We start from the raw sequence: 14,379 nt of genomic DNA on the forward strand, positions 1-14,379 counted from the left end.
AAATTTAAACCATGGGTACTCTCTGACCGGGAAGGGTTCCACTCCAATAATGTCTTTGAATGGAGAAATAGTAGATTTAACCTACAAAATGTGCATGTGTGAGCCGCTGTAAGGAGCAAGGGTTGAACAGGACAAAGGAAATAATGAATCAATTGTAGCAGTGAGCAAACAAGAACAAATTAAAAACTAAGGTTAAAAATGAGTTCTATTCCTATGTTCATCCCCAAGGAACATAAACTCATTTATTCTAGGTCTGTTTTCCGGTGTATGATATTGAAAGAACCGAATGACTCTGGTATGATTAACAAAGGAGAGCTCCCCTTTGCTCCTTCCTGCTCCACTCACAGTGAAGCATCCTCAGGCCAGCTCCTGAGAAGGCCTCCTGACCCCTCAAGTGCCCCCCAGGGCGACAGCATGACCAGCAAGCCCTCCACTGCTTGCCAGCCCAGAGGGACCCTGGAACTTTTCCCTTGTGAAGCTCAGTACGCAGCGCAGAGCACATGCTCAGCACAGGAAGCCAGCACCAGTGGCCTAACTAATCATGGCAGGGCCAAAATGGTGACAGGGCTGACAGAAGGCCTTTTAGGATCAAGGATGTAGTTATCCTGGGGTTTCAGCTAAGGTGGGAGGCAAGGACTTCCTGTTTGGTGCTTTGCATTAAGGCTAAGCTGCCCCCGTTGACAGCAATCTGTATTCTGAGCTGAAATTGGCATCCTGTGTGCTCAGAGCTCGAAAATGAATATTTTATGCATGAGTCAGTACTTGAGTTCTCTCTAAATCCCCAAGCCCTGTCCCTTAGTGGACAAAGCCACCCATTAGGGTGGTCTGTAGATGCTACCTACCCTAGCTACTCAGGCAAGTCAGGTAATGGAACTACCACTTCATGCAGAGCTCTAACTGCATCCACTGTGGCTCCTTTTCACAACAGACCGGCAACGATCCTGTTGTATGCACAGAGAGAGAGGCAGCCACAACACCGTCACTCTCCATTACTGCTTCAGCAGGAAGCAGCGTCAGCAGACTGAGGACCCACACTCCCGATGCACACTGCCTCCCCTGGGGTGGGGTGGGGGGGGATGAGAATAGGCATCTTTTATCAGTCTTTTGCCAAATCCTTTGAAGAGAAATGTGATTTGTGAAAATAGTAAAGTAAGGAGAAGCACATTTTGTTGTTTTCCCCACTTGGAAAGCTGAATTACTCTACAAGTACTTGGTGAAAGACTACAAAATTAAGTTAAAAATAAATCAAGCTGTCATTGGCTCACATGAGAGAAAGGGGCGGGCCAGTTTCTCCTGAGCCATCTCAGGAGCTCACTGGAGCTGGGCCAGGCCTTGCAGATTGGCAGCTTTTGATAAAATCAGTTTTCCTTTATCAGAGTTTGGGGCTAATAATAGACTATTCGATGTAATTCATTCTCGCCAAATCACAGAACTTTTAAAGCAGGGCTGCCACAAGCACTGACTTGTGCACGTAGAATCAGCTAAGGACCGACTGCTCATGTGACTGTCTTCCAGGCAGCCATGGCAGATGGCTTGAGCAGCAGGCAGAGGGCTCCGAGGCACAGATTCCAAGCGTCCATGCTGACAGACCAATCTTGGTATCAGGTCTTTGAGCTCCTTGACTGTGTCCTTTGACCAATTTAAATCATACCCCACTTCATAAAAGTTGCTTACGTGTGGTGTGTTCCAAATGCGATATCCAACTTTGCCTAGGATAAGAAAAAAGTAATTTATTTAAAAGTCTCACTTAATGCTTAATATTCCTATCGACTGAAAATTAAATGAGGAAGGGACCAAGCCAACTCTTTAAAAACAAAACTGTTTTACTGCCCTCTATTGGACAAACAGAACACAGCTTTTATTACAGCACACACCAGGCTCATTTAAAATACCTTGGGTGGGGTTTGGGGGTGGTTACCCAACCTGATTTAATACATACTGCATTTTTAATTACAGAAATTATAAATGGGAAACCTAATTTTTTAGTTGCCCCAAAAAGATAAATGTGATTCTAAACGAAGTTTTAAATGAGATATTTGGCTTCTATTGAAAGTTAATATGAACAAAGTTTTAATTACACATTTAAAACAGCACCGGATGTAATGGCAACATCAAGACATCATGATGTTAAATTAAAAGAGAAAGTTTCATACAAAGGCAGCAAAAGCTGGAAATAAATAATGCCAAGCCCACCTCGTAATCCAGAACAATATATTTACAAATAAGTGCTGGTATGTTGAGGAGAAAAGTTTTATCTAAAATCTAGCACAAGAGCCCCCCAGTCAAGCAGAAGAAGCCAGAAAGAACGCTGTGCAATAAACGAGCAGCAGTGGTCAGTTCAGGAATCTGCTGCCCGGCCTTAAAGCCTGCCTCACGATTCGCCTGACTTTGGAAAATAACTTATGCTCTATGATTTTGCTTTTGCCTAATTAAAGTGGACTATTGTTATGAGATTGTTGTTAGGGGAGGATGAGGAAATATGCATAAGGGCTTAGGAAAGAGGCCTTTTGCTGTAAGCAATACATCTATGTAAACAGTGTTCTCTCTGCACCAGAGGACGGAAGCAAAGGACTGGCTCCAGGGGCAGAAATAGACAAATGGGCTACCAGCCTGCAGATGCTCCTAGCAGATCCATGCTTCTTGTGAAAAACATGTAGACCAGCATGCATTTGTGCTGTCTGACTAGAGAAGAAAGTGATGAACTGTATTTCACGCCTTTAAAACTACAAAATCATTTTATCAGCTCTTTTTTAACTGAGCAAGAACAGTGGCTAGGAGAACCGGCTCCCAAGTTTAGTGGCTACATGTTACATGCTTCAGGCCAGACTAAGGCACAGACAACAAGGATAAAGTTTAGTGGCTACATGTTACATGCTACATGTTACATGCTTCAGGCCAGACTAAGGCACAGACAACAAGGATAAAGGCAGCATCAGCAAATATTCTTTAGTGCATCCTCTTTTTGGGCTAATGGACCAAATATTTCAAATGCTGTAATAAATGCCATTAGCAATCCATTTTATACATGAACAAATTAACATTTAAACAAATGGGAAGGGGCAAGGCCCGAACAAGCATCAAGGAATGAATCTGTGTGCTGTCCACATCCTCTAACTAGCACATCAAAGCACAAACCCAAGTGGGTCAGTGTTTAGTGAACGGCCTTGGTGGGGTATGTGGGTTTCCAATACAATCAGTGTCCTCACAGACACCAGAGTGCCAGTGCACCCCCACTTCTTTAACATGAAGAATACTGGGAGAACACAGTCAACCACAAGGTACAAGGGGAGTCTTTATCAAGAACCAGAGTAATCTGTACAATGGCCTGAACTCTCAGCTTCCTAGATGTCTTTAAGCTGTCCAGTCTAAAAAAAGTTTTCCATCCATAAATGTTATTACAATAGTCAAGACACATCCCTCCACCCAGGCATGTAGTGAGGCAGAGCTCAGACAAAGTGACCTGTCACCACGAACACCACCTCAGTTTCCAGACCCTTGCACTAAATACATAGCCAACTGATTCCCTGATGACTGTTAATACCAGAAAAACCTCAATATAGAAAGGCATGTCAGCACGTCAGCACAGGACAGGGCAGCATAGGACGGGACGGGGCAGGGCCACAGTTCTCTGCATCTCCTACTGCAGCAGTGGTACTCAACCTGTGGCTTGTAATCCCCTTTGGGAGTTGAACAGGGGTTGGTTAAGATTATCAGAAAACACAGATATTTTTATTATGATTCATAATAGTAGAAAAATTACAGTCATGAAGTATCAATGAAATAATTGTATGGTCACAACACACCACAACATGAGGAACTGTATTAAAGGGTCACAGCGTTGGGGAGGTTGAGAACAGCCACTCTAGAGTGAGACACTCAGGTGAAGTTCTTTGTAAAGGCTTTGGGAGCCGTGTGTCTTATGCCCTCTAGTGGCCATACTGCTCACCCCGTACAAGGCTATCTTAAACCTGGTATGGAATGGTGCTGGTTCAACTGCAGGGCAGCATGCAGAAGAATGCGAATTGATCCATCCTTGTCTCCTTGTACTAAGCTCAAATCCAAATGGATCAAGGACCTCCACATAAAGCCAGACACTCTGAAGCTAATAGAAAAGAAACTGGGGAAGACCCTTGAGGACATCGGTACAGGGATAAAGTTTCTGAACAGAACACCAATAGCGTATGCTCTAAGAGCAAGAATTGACAAATGGGACCTCATAAAATTACAAAGTTTCTGTAAGGCAAAGGACACCATCAAGAGGACAAATCGGCAACCAACAAATTGGGAAAAGATCTTCACCAATCCTACATCAGATAGAGGGCTAATATCCAATATATATAAAGAACTCAAGAAGTTAGACTCCAGAAAACCAAACAACCCTATTAAAAAATGGGGTACAGAGTTAAACAAGGAATTCACACCTGAAGAACTTTGGATGGCGGAGAAGCATCTTAAAAAATGCTCAACTTCATTAGTCATCAGGGAAATGCAAATCAAAACAACCCTGAGATTTCATCTTACACCAGTCAGAATGGCTAAGATTAAAAATTCAGGAGACAGCAGGTGTTGGAGAGGGTGTGGAGAAAGAGGAACACTCCTCCACTGCTGGTGGGGCTGCAAATTGGTACAACCACTCTGGAAAGCAGTCTGGCGGTTCCTCCGAAAACTGGGCACCTCACTTCCAGAAGATCCTGCTATACCACTCCTGGGCATATACCCAGAGGATTCCCCACCATGTAATAAGGATACATGTTCTACTATGTTCATATCAGCCCTTTTTATAATTGCCAGATGCTGGAAAGAACCCATATATCCCTCAACAGAAGAGTGGATACAAAAAATGTGGTATATCTACACAATGGAGTACTATTCAGCCATTAGAAACAATGAATTCATGAAATTCTTAGGCAAATGGATGGAGCTAGAGAACATCATACTAAGTGAGGTAACCCAGACTCAAAAGGTGAATCATGGTATGCACTCACTAATAAGTGGTTATTAACCTAGAAAACTGGAATACCCAAAACATAATCCACACATCAAATGAGGTACAAGGAGAAAGGAGGACTGGCCCCTGGTTCTGGAGAGACTCAGTGAAACAGTATTCGGCAAAACCAGAACAGGGAAGTGGGAAGGGGTGGGTGGGAGGACAGGGAAAGAGAAGGGGACTTAAGGGACTTTCGGGGAGTGGGGGACTAGAAAAGGGGAAATCATTTGAAATGTAAATAAATTATATCGAATAAAAAAAAAAAAAGACTAATCATGGGCTTTCAGATTCCTGTCAGTTTACTTGTAGAATGATGGGAACTAACCTCTTCTGTTGGTGGAAATCAAAGTAAACAATAGAATTTTAGGTAACTTATAAACAAAGCATAAACACACCTCTATGCCTAAGATGAACCATACACACCTTTCATGGAAAAAAATTTTCTCAGTGATACTGAGGGCAGAGTCTAAGGCTTTGTGGATACTAGGCAAGCACTCTAGCACTGAGTTACATCCACAGTCCAGGAAAAGGCATGGCGTGAAGCCACAGTGATGTAATGCTCAATGGGTTAAATCAGAAAAAAAAATGCCTTGAGGTTTTTAAAATCAACCCAATTGTATTCTCTTTAAAATAAACTCCCAGGTATCGTTTAGAGCTGGAAGGAGAGCAATCAAATGTGGGTTGACACGCTCACACCCTGAGTGAGGACAAGAAAGGCCATCACATCTCTACTTAAAGAACAGAGATCTTGCTTTGTGCACGTGTGTGGTGTATGCAGTGTGCCTGGCAGCTAGAGGACTTCTCTTGCTGAGCCCGAAGCCAGGCCGGAAGCCAACAAACCCCAGAGGTCCGCCCTTCTTCACCTACACAGTCCTGGGGTGACAGCTGTGCATGCGCACCACCCCCCCCCCAGCTTTTAAACTGGGTATGGAGATTAAACTCTTGTACTTGTGCAGGATGTAGCCATGAGCCATGTCCCCAGTCGGAGCACAGAAACGTTGAGCCTACTTTACCACAGTGAAGACAAGGAGAGAAAGCTGTAACTGTGTTTCACTACGGTTCCACAGGAATGGATGGCAGTCAGGCTAATAGAGTCAGGAAATGGGGAATGTTCTATCTTCACAGTTAGCGGTTCCAAAGAAAGAAAAGCTTAAAAAAAAAAATCCCTGCAATTCCTTTCCTTCAAATTTTGCCTGCTTGTTGCTCAAAATAACCCCTGGAATAAAGAGAGCCTCTCAGACCTGAGTATGAAGCAGCTGCTGTAACAGGCCCAGCGTCGTCATCACACTGCAGGCTGACTGCCCAGCAGGGGCAAAACTATGGAACATACAGAGAAACTGGACGATGGCTTCTGTTTTCCCATCTTGCATTCAGCTTTGGTTTCAGTAGTCACTGAATGTCCCTTCACTAGGCTGGGTTCATAAAAGGCTTTTAATCTATAGGCCTCTCAATTTCTTTGGCTGATGTGAAAAAGAACTTAGGGCAATTAAAGAGTCAGTGGTGGCTAACAGAAGACAGGTGTCATGGAAGCCGTCATCAGATGTATTAAAAAAGATCCAGAGCTACTGGACTGCATCAAGGAGACCAGCCCCGTGCTGAAATACAGATTGCACAGGACGAACTAGGCACAAGCAAGTGCTAGCTGGCCCAGGCAGAGATGCATGTCACACTGAGCACAGACATAGGACGAGAAAGCTTAGCCTGGAGTCACACAAAGGGATCAGGATGGCTGACCTCCAATATAGGAATTCCTACATGAGCCAGTAAGAGAACTGCTCTGTGTGGTACCAGAGAACGGGACGTTCTGGACCAACATGTAGCAGTCACTAGGAGGGAGATTTTAAGTCAAGATAAAGAAATCAGTTTTTCTGACCATGGGAGTCCCTGCTGTGGAATGAGATACTTGAGCCACAATAAGACACGTTAAAGCTAACTAAGTACCTGGTGGTAAAGCCAAAGGGGGATTGCTGCCCAAGGGGCAGGGTAGACTCTAACCTGCAGACTGAACATGAGGTCCAGGCAAGAGGCAGCTTACCTGGCAGAGGGAAATGTTTGCATAGGGCTTTGCCTGGGCATGTAAGTCCGCCTTGGCCTCTCTCTTATCACCGTGCACCAGCAGGATAGGCTTCTTCCTGAAAATAGATCAGAAATGTTTAAAATGCACTGGTTTCTTGCTTTCTCACAAAGCTGCTTTCTTGCTGCGCTGAGGAATGCAAACACCTTATCATCCGTATTGTTTGTTTCTGGCCATTGTGGCTAACATCACGCAGTGATTGTCAGGGCTCACTCACTGGTTCCCAAGCCTGGTCTGCTGTGATCCAGGTGAGCTGTAGCTCTACAAAGTTCTTCCTTGTCTCAAAAGAACACAGAAGGTTCTGTGCAAATATTCAAGATAGAGTCAACTAAACACATGGGCTAGTGAGGTGGTTCAGTGAGGAAAGGTGCTTGCTGCTAAGGCTGATGACCTTGGCACGATGCCCTGGAACCAGCATGATGAAAGGAGAGAAGCAACTTCTACAACTGTCCTCTAACCACAGTGCACTTTGGCATGTGCAAACCCACACAAACACGCTCATACACGCAAATTAAATAAATGAATAAATAGAAATTAGTATATTTAAAAAAAAAAAACACTTGTTGACTAGATGCTTCCTTCCCTCTTTTTTTTTTTTTTTTTTGGTTTTTCGAGACAGGGTTTCTCTGTGTGGTCCTGGCTGTCCTGGAACTCATTCTGTAGACCAGGCTGGCCTCGAACTCAGAAATCAGCCTGCCTCTGCCTCCCAAGTGCTGGGATTACAGGTGTGCGCCACCATGCTCGGCCCACTTCCTTCCCTCCTTGTCTTAAACCACTGATAGTTTTACGTTTCACCCTGGGCCTATTTACCAAGCGCCTGTTACATGCTCTCTGTACTGTGCAGGATGCAGGACCCAAAAGCAAACAGGCCAGGCCCTCAGGGCAGGACAGGCTTGCTAACAGGCAGTCGGTCAGTGAACTAGAGCCCTGAGTATACTGTACTTCACATTTGAAAGATCATAAAAATGTTCTTTAGGAACACATTAAAAAGACTTCCTATTTACTCATTCTGAGAGAGGGTCTTGATACACAGTGCAGCTGTCCTGAACTCGACACGTTGCCCAGACTGGGCTCAAACTCCGTTAATTCTCCTTCCACAGCCTGCCCAGTGCTGGACTACAGATACAAACCACCATACCTGGCTTTAAAAGGCTTTTTAGGAGATACTTCAACTTCTTCAGCTAATCCTTAGAAATCAATGTATCTTTACAAACTCTCCTCACGCAAGGAAAACAGAGGAGTTTTCTCTCACAAGCACCCAAATAAGATAAACAACTGCAGTTGCACTTAGGTTACCCTGCACTTAGGCTATCCCGCACATAGGTTATACTGCACTTAGGCTATCCCGCACATAGGTTATACTGCACTTAGGCTATCCCGCACATAGGTTATACTGCACTTAGGTTATCCCACACATAGGTTATACTGCACTTAGGTTATCCCGCACTTAGGTTATACTGCACTTAGGCTATCCCGCACATAGGTTATACTGCACTTAGGTTATCCCGCACATAGGTTATACTGCACTTAGGCTATCCCGCACATAGGTTATACTGCACTTAGGCTATCCCGCACATAGGTTATACTGCACTTAGGCTATCCCGCACATAGGTTATACTGCACTTAGGTTATCCCACACATAGGTTATACTGCACTTAGGTTATCCCGCACTTAGGTTATACTGCACTTAGGCTATCCCGCACATAGGTTATACTGCACTTAGGTTATCCCGCACATAGGTTATCCCGCACATAGGTTATACTGCACTTAGGTTATCCCGCACATAGGTTATACTGCACTTAGGCTATCCTGCACATAGGTTATACTGCACTTGGGTTATCCCACACATAGGTTATACTGCACTTGGGTTATCCCACACATAGGTTATACTGCACTTGGGTTATCCCGCACATAGGTTATACTGCACTTAGGCTATCCTGCACATAGGTTATACTGCACTTGGGTTATCCCACACATAGGTTATACCGTACTTAGGTTATACAGTTGAAGACTCAAAAGGCAACATTCAACTGGAAAGCACCACGGGGCACGGCCATTCGCAGGTGCTGTCTGGCTGCCTTATGCCCACGCTGCATTGCCCTAGGAGGACTGGCATACAAACAGATGAAGCATGCATTCCTAAAGCTTTCCTACCTAGAAAGAGATGGTGTGAGCAGCAAACCACACAGAGAAAAATGTAAGAATGTTCATGTTCTAGGGTCATATGCCACTCAAATATCGGACCACTAATCTTGAAGGACAGATGTTGAAGCACTCGCCCATGCCTTTAGATTGATTGTCCCGGCCTACTATAGAAGGGCAGCACTCACACAGTGAGGTGCAGACCCTCACCACCTGCAGCGGCCTGCATCTAATTCTGGGTGTTTCCTGAAGTTGTCATTTCCATCACTCCTTAGCCTTGTAACACAACTTGTCCCAAAGTTGTCTCTTGTGAAGATTTGGGACCAATCTTCACAAATTCCCTTGGAAACAAGGGGTGGGGAGGACTTTGACTTTGCTGGAGTTGCTGTAATGCAGTGCCACAAGCCAAATGCTTTATGTCACAAAACTCTGGTATGTCACAGGTCTGGAAGCAGTTAAGCCTGAGTCTGGTGCCAGCAACCTGGTTTCTGACGAGGCCTGAGGAAGGACAGGCCCCACTCTGGCTCCAGGAGGCTCCAAGCATTGCTCAGCTTACAGATCACACTCCCCTTGTCTTCAGTCTCCTCTGTCTGTGTCCGGCTTCTTCTGTTTTATAAGGATGCCAGCATGTTGGATCAGTGGCTGCCTAGTGAGTTCATTTCAGCTTGACTCATGATTTCTGTAAAGATGAGACGTATAAATACAGTCTCATGCAGAAGCTCGAAGGCTTAGAAATCCAAAATATCCATTCAACCAACCCATAAGCATCACTTAAGGAATTATAGCCTACACTTTGTCAATACTGTGGAAAGGTGACATTTGATTTCAAGATCCTTGAAACACAGGGAAAAGGACCAGAAAACAGCCGTGTAAACCTCAGGAACACACGGCCAGAGGAGCTGGAGGCAAGGACTAAATTACTCCTAGAGATCCAGTCTCTTTTCCTAGCAAAACCCTGGTTCCATGTAAGACGAGGTGGGCTCAGTTAGACGGCGGCCACACATCTATTCCCAGAGATGGCTAGCGTCATGTGACTGAGCTCTGATCCACAGAGGGAAGAGACTTGGAACCAGCCAGACCATCTCTGAGTGGCACGGATGGCATGTGGATCCTACCGTCTCCTCCTTCCTACCTGGATCACAGACAAGCGCTGCAGCGTAGACTGCCATTCTGGACCATGAGGTAACTGTGAAGACTGAAGTCAAACACCAGAGTGGTGGGACAGAATGACAGAGGAGGCGGGTGCTAGGTCACAGGAAAAACCCTGGCACTCTATCTAAACCAAGATACCTACCATTTGATGTTTAGGCTGGAAATATTTATTTTTTTAAGCTACCGTTATTTTGAGTTTTCTGTTGATATGCAATTACAACAAATGCTTTTTTATTTGGTCAAATATAAGCCCCTGTAGGACAAAGCTGCTGGGAAAATCTGTACATTTTCCTCTCTAAAGGTTTCCACAATTGATGCCTTACACACACCAAGGACTTGATGAGGTTGGCACTCATCTTTTTTTCTTTTTCAGTGTGACTTCCTCCATCCAGTGACTGGTAGGGGACTCTGCACAAGTCTGTGTTACAAACACAGACAGCTGTGTGTCACTGTGCATGGCTGCATTGCTTCACAGGAGGCTGAAGAGTGGCCAGAGGCAGGTGGATCTCTAAACACCTTAGCCTGGGTAAAGGAAGGCCACAGTCCCTTCCTAACTCCAGAGACAGTTCTGGGGGAATCATGAGGAAAGGAGAACTCGCTGGAGAGGTGGCTCAGCAGTTAAGAGCACTGACTACTCTTCCAGAGGTCTAGAGTTCAAATCCCAGCAACCACATGGGGGCTCACAACTATCTGTAATGGGATCTAATGCCCTCTTTGGTGTGTCTAAAGACAGCTACAGTGTACTTATTCAAAATAAGTAAGTAAATCTTAAAAAACAAATACATAAAAATAAAAAATAAAAAAGTAATCATAATTTTTGATGCCCCAGTGTAGGGGAATGTGAGGGCAGGAAGGTGGGAAAGAGGGGTGATTGGGGGCACACCCTCATAAAAGCAGGAGGGGGGATGGGATAAGGGGTTTCTGAGGGGAAATCTGGAAAGGTAATAGCATTTGAAATGTAAATAAATAAAATATCCAATAAAATAAATAAATAATATGAAGAAAATAAAAATTAAAAAAAAAGAAAAGAGAACTCTGATGTACTTTGCCGTGTGTGACATGCCAGCCACATCTGGGCACATGCACACAATCTAGATACCACAAGATCTGACTGCAATCCTTCATATTAACTTTGCCCAGGAAGCCCTGTCACTGAGTTGGAATTTGTCCTTACTCGCTTCTCCACAGAGCAAAGTGGACAATACTTAGTCTATGAAAAGAATGTGTGTGACTGATAGGCAAACCCCCCTCAGCAGACAGGGTGGTAACTCATCTGGGAAGTGCTGCACTGTACACAGTGAGAACTGAGTTTGATTCCAGAACCCATGTAAAAGATGCCAGGCATGGTGGTGTATGCTTGTAATCCCAAGGCTGCGGAGGTGGAGGTAGGCAGATGCCTGGGACTGGGACAACAAAGGAACCTGCCTCAAAAAACACAGTAAATAAAATATAAAAGAAAGGAGAAGATGGCTCCTGAAGATCACTACTCAAGCCAGCACACGCACGCACGCACGCACGCACGCACGCACGCACGCACGCAAACTAACTAACTAACTAACTAACTAACTAACTAACTAACTAACTATGGAGAAAAGAGGAATGGCTAGTCTGCGAGGGCAAGCCTCGCACCCTATGGCACTACCTGAGTGCCTGGCATCCCAGGACTCACCTGAATTCCGGTGGATATTGCTTTATGAGCCAGTCCACATCAAAGCAGTAGTTAAACTAGATGGGGAGAAAGAAAAGTAAGTAAGGCACAGGTACGTTCACGAGAACTGCTATTAAATGGAAAGAGGTTCTCAGGTAAGCACGTGCTACCATGTTCATAAACCTAGTCCAGTTATACTGCAGCTTGCAAAAGTCCATCCAAACTTCATCTGAAGAACATTTGGTTAAAGGAATCTGCATAAGTGGAGCCAGATGCCCAAAGAGTTCTAAGGATATTAGCTGCATATACTTGAACAATAATGTTACTCCATTATTTCTTATTATTTCCAGGATTACACAGCTTCCCTAAAGCGATAGAGATAAAGATCTCACCCTCACTTGTTTGTAATCAGCACCTACTAACCACAGGTTCCATAGTGGCTTTACTGAAGAGGAGGCATCCTCTTACTGCACGGCCAGTCCTGGCCACAGGAGCTCAAGTCTAGCTGAGAGAGAATGCAGATGCCCTTACTTGGCTTTGATTTAGCTAGCAATCAGGACCCCATTACACAGGAAGGTGGCATCTTTGCTTGCTTCAGGAAGAAGGCCCTTTTTTTCTGACTAGTCCTTAAGTTTCTGGACCCTGTTAGCACCCAGGGGCCAGCTCAGTGCGGTGAGAGCCCCAGAACTTGCAGAAGCAGGCATACATTCTACTCCCCTTCTGCTGGCTGCAGAGCACCATTTTCCTAAAGCAGTGCAAACCTGACTAGGCCTTCACCAGGCCTGGCCTTCACCAAGCCACCAGCGCTTCCTCAGCAGGCTACACCAGCATCCCTCAGGTACAAGATGCACAGTGAGCTCCTGGCCACTCAAGAGTCGGGTGTGGCCTGCTGGTGGCCTCCATGGTCTATGGTGACAGAGACTGTGGATTCCACAGTAAGGCCAGGCTCTGGACAGATGCCAGCTTAGGGGACAGACACTGTATAGGACTGAGAAACCCACCTGCTGTCGAATCTTCTTATGAAGTTGCTTAATTGTTTGTCTCTCGTCACCCAAAGAAAACACAATTTTACCTTAAACTCACCTGAGCTGAAGAGATAAGTGTCCCAAACAGAGGGGATAAAATATCTACAACGACAAAACAAATGGATTTGTAGATAAAAATCCTCTAGATTTCATCAGATACCAAGCATCCCTCTCAGCAGCAGCCAGTGACAGCCAAGAGAGCAAATGGAGAGAACCACTAGGCTGTTTTGTTGTAATTGTCCATGAGGTAATTCTAGAATCTACTACTTAACATTTACTACACACTCTAACACACTAGAGTGCAGAGCCATTATCTAAACTATGTCCTAGATGGCTGCTCAGCTTTGGACTCTGTGGCTGTGCCCTTCATGAGTCTTCTTCCTGGACCTCTGAATCTTCACCTCCTTCTGTACCATCAATGTCCCCAATGCTGTTCCCCTGTACCCAAGTGCACTTGCTTCCCACAAGAGTACAGTCACACCCTTGGCACACTAGGTCACCTCTGGGGACATTCCACTTGGTTGCCCTCAAGCCTAGTTTTGGCTGACTTTGGACAGATTAGAAAGGGCACTGTTCATTACCGAAGCCACAATCAACACTTTCTTCCCTCTGCACTTAGGGGCAGACACTATTCTTAGCACTTTCCATGATGACCTTAACTTTTCCAGGGACTTTTTGAGTTAAGATATTATTCTTCCTGTTTGGACAAGGGGAGTCTCAGAAGAAGACTATGTGTGGCCATTCAACTGGAAGGGTCAGAGTTAAGGTTTGAGCCAGGATGTCTCCCTCTAGGTTTCCGGTACCTACCGAGTTGCCTCTGAGAGAAGTGGGCTAGTTCATTTATCTAGCAGTCACTTAGACTTCCTATCCTCTAGACACTGAACAAACTATTTGGGTACAGAAGGTCTGAAAGAACAAAAACGACCAGGGGATATTCTTCCTCATTTTGAGACCAGCAGAGTTAGGAGATAAACTGGCCCCATCTGCACCTCTACTGTTTCAACTTTGCCCATCTCCAGGGTCTACTGGAAGGCCACTGTCCTCCATGAGATGTAGAGGACCTGTAATTATGGCCAGTGTTAGCCAAATACATCAAACAGCATGGATTTAGATACAAGAACTGGATTCAAATGTGGCTCTACCATTTAACAATATTGTGACCTAGGATAAGTGACTTCACTTTATTCAACTGCAGATCTGTCACATGTCTAAGGACATTTGATCATTTTATTTGGCTGCTCTGACAGCTAAAATGTATGTAAAACCCTTATGACGTCATTTCCCCTCCTTGGTGCTGATAGCCATGTCACTGCTACTATATTACACACAACAGCCTTCCAGACTCCTGCAT

The 14,379-nt window shown here is 44.9% G+C and overlaps 1 protein-coding gene and 1 long non-coding RNA gene across 3 annotated transcripts in view; one reads left to right on the plus strand and one right to left on the minus strand.

Annotated features, from left to right (window-relative positions):
* Positions 1 to 14,379, minus strand: part of Tdp1 (tyrosyl-DNA phosphodiesterase 1) — a 74,394-nt gene that overhangs the window by 51,439 nt on the left and 8,576 nt on the right. For both annotated transcript variants that reach the window (XM_052185257.1, XM_052185258.1), the window contains exons 3-6: positions 13,087 to 13,130; positions 12,025 to 12,080; positions 7,023 to 7,119; positions 1,675 to 1,709 (exon numbers count right to left, since the gene is read on the minus strand). In XM_052185257.1, coding sequence (XP_052041217.1) covers positions 1,675 to 1,709; positions 7,023 to 7,119; positions 12,025 to 12,080; positions 13,087 to 13,130 — 232 coding nt within the window. The remainder of the gene's footprint in view (positions 1 to 1,674; positions 1,710 to 7,022; positions 7,120 to 12,024; positions 12,081 to 13,086; positions 13,131 to 14,379) is intronic.
* Positions 8,372 to 9,032, plus strand: LOC127687040 (uncharacterized). The gene is made up of 4 exons (XR_007978315.1): positions 8,372 to 8,448; positions 8,577 to 8,640; positions 8,849 to 8,880; positions 8,977 to 9,032. It is a non-coding gene; the product is annotated as an uncharacterized LOC127687040 (long non-coding RNA).

This window comes from Apodemus sylvaticus, chromosome 6 (genome assembly GCF_947179515.1).
Source record: "Apodemus sylvaticus chromosome 6, mApoSyl1.1, whole genome shotgun sequence".
NCBI classification, from domain to species: domain Eukaryota; kingdom Metazoa; phylum Chordata; class Mammalia; order Rodentia; family Muridae; genus Apodemus; species Apodemus sylvaticus.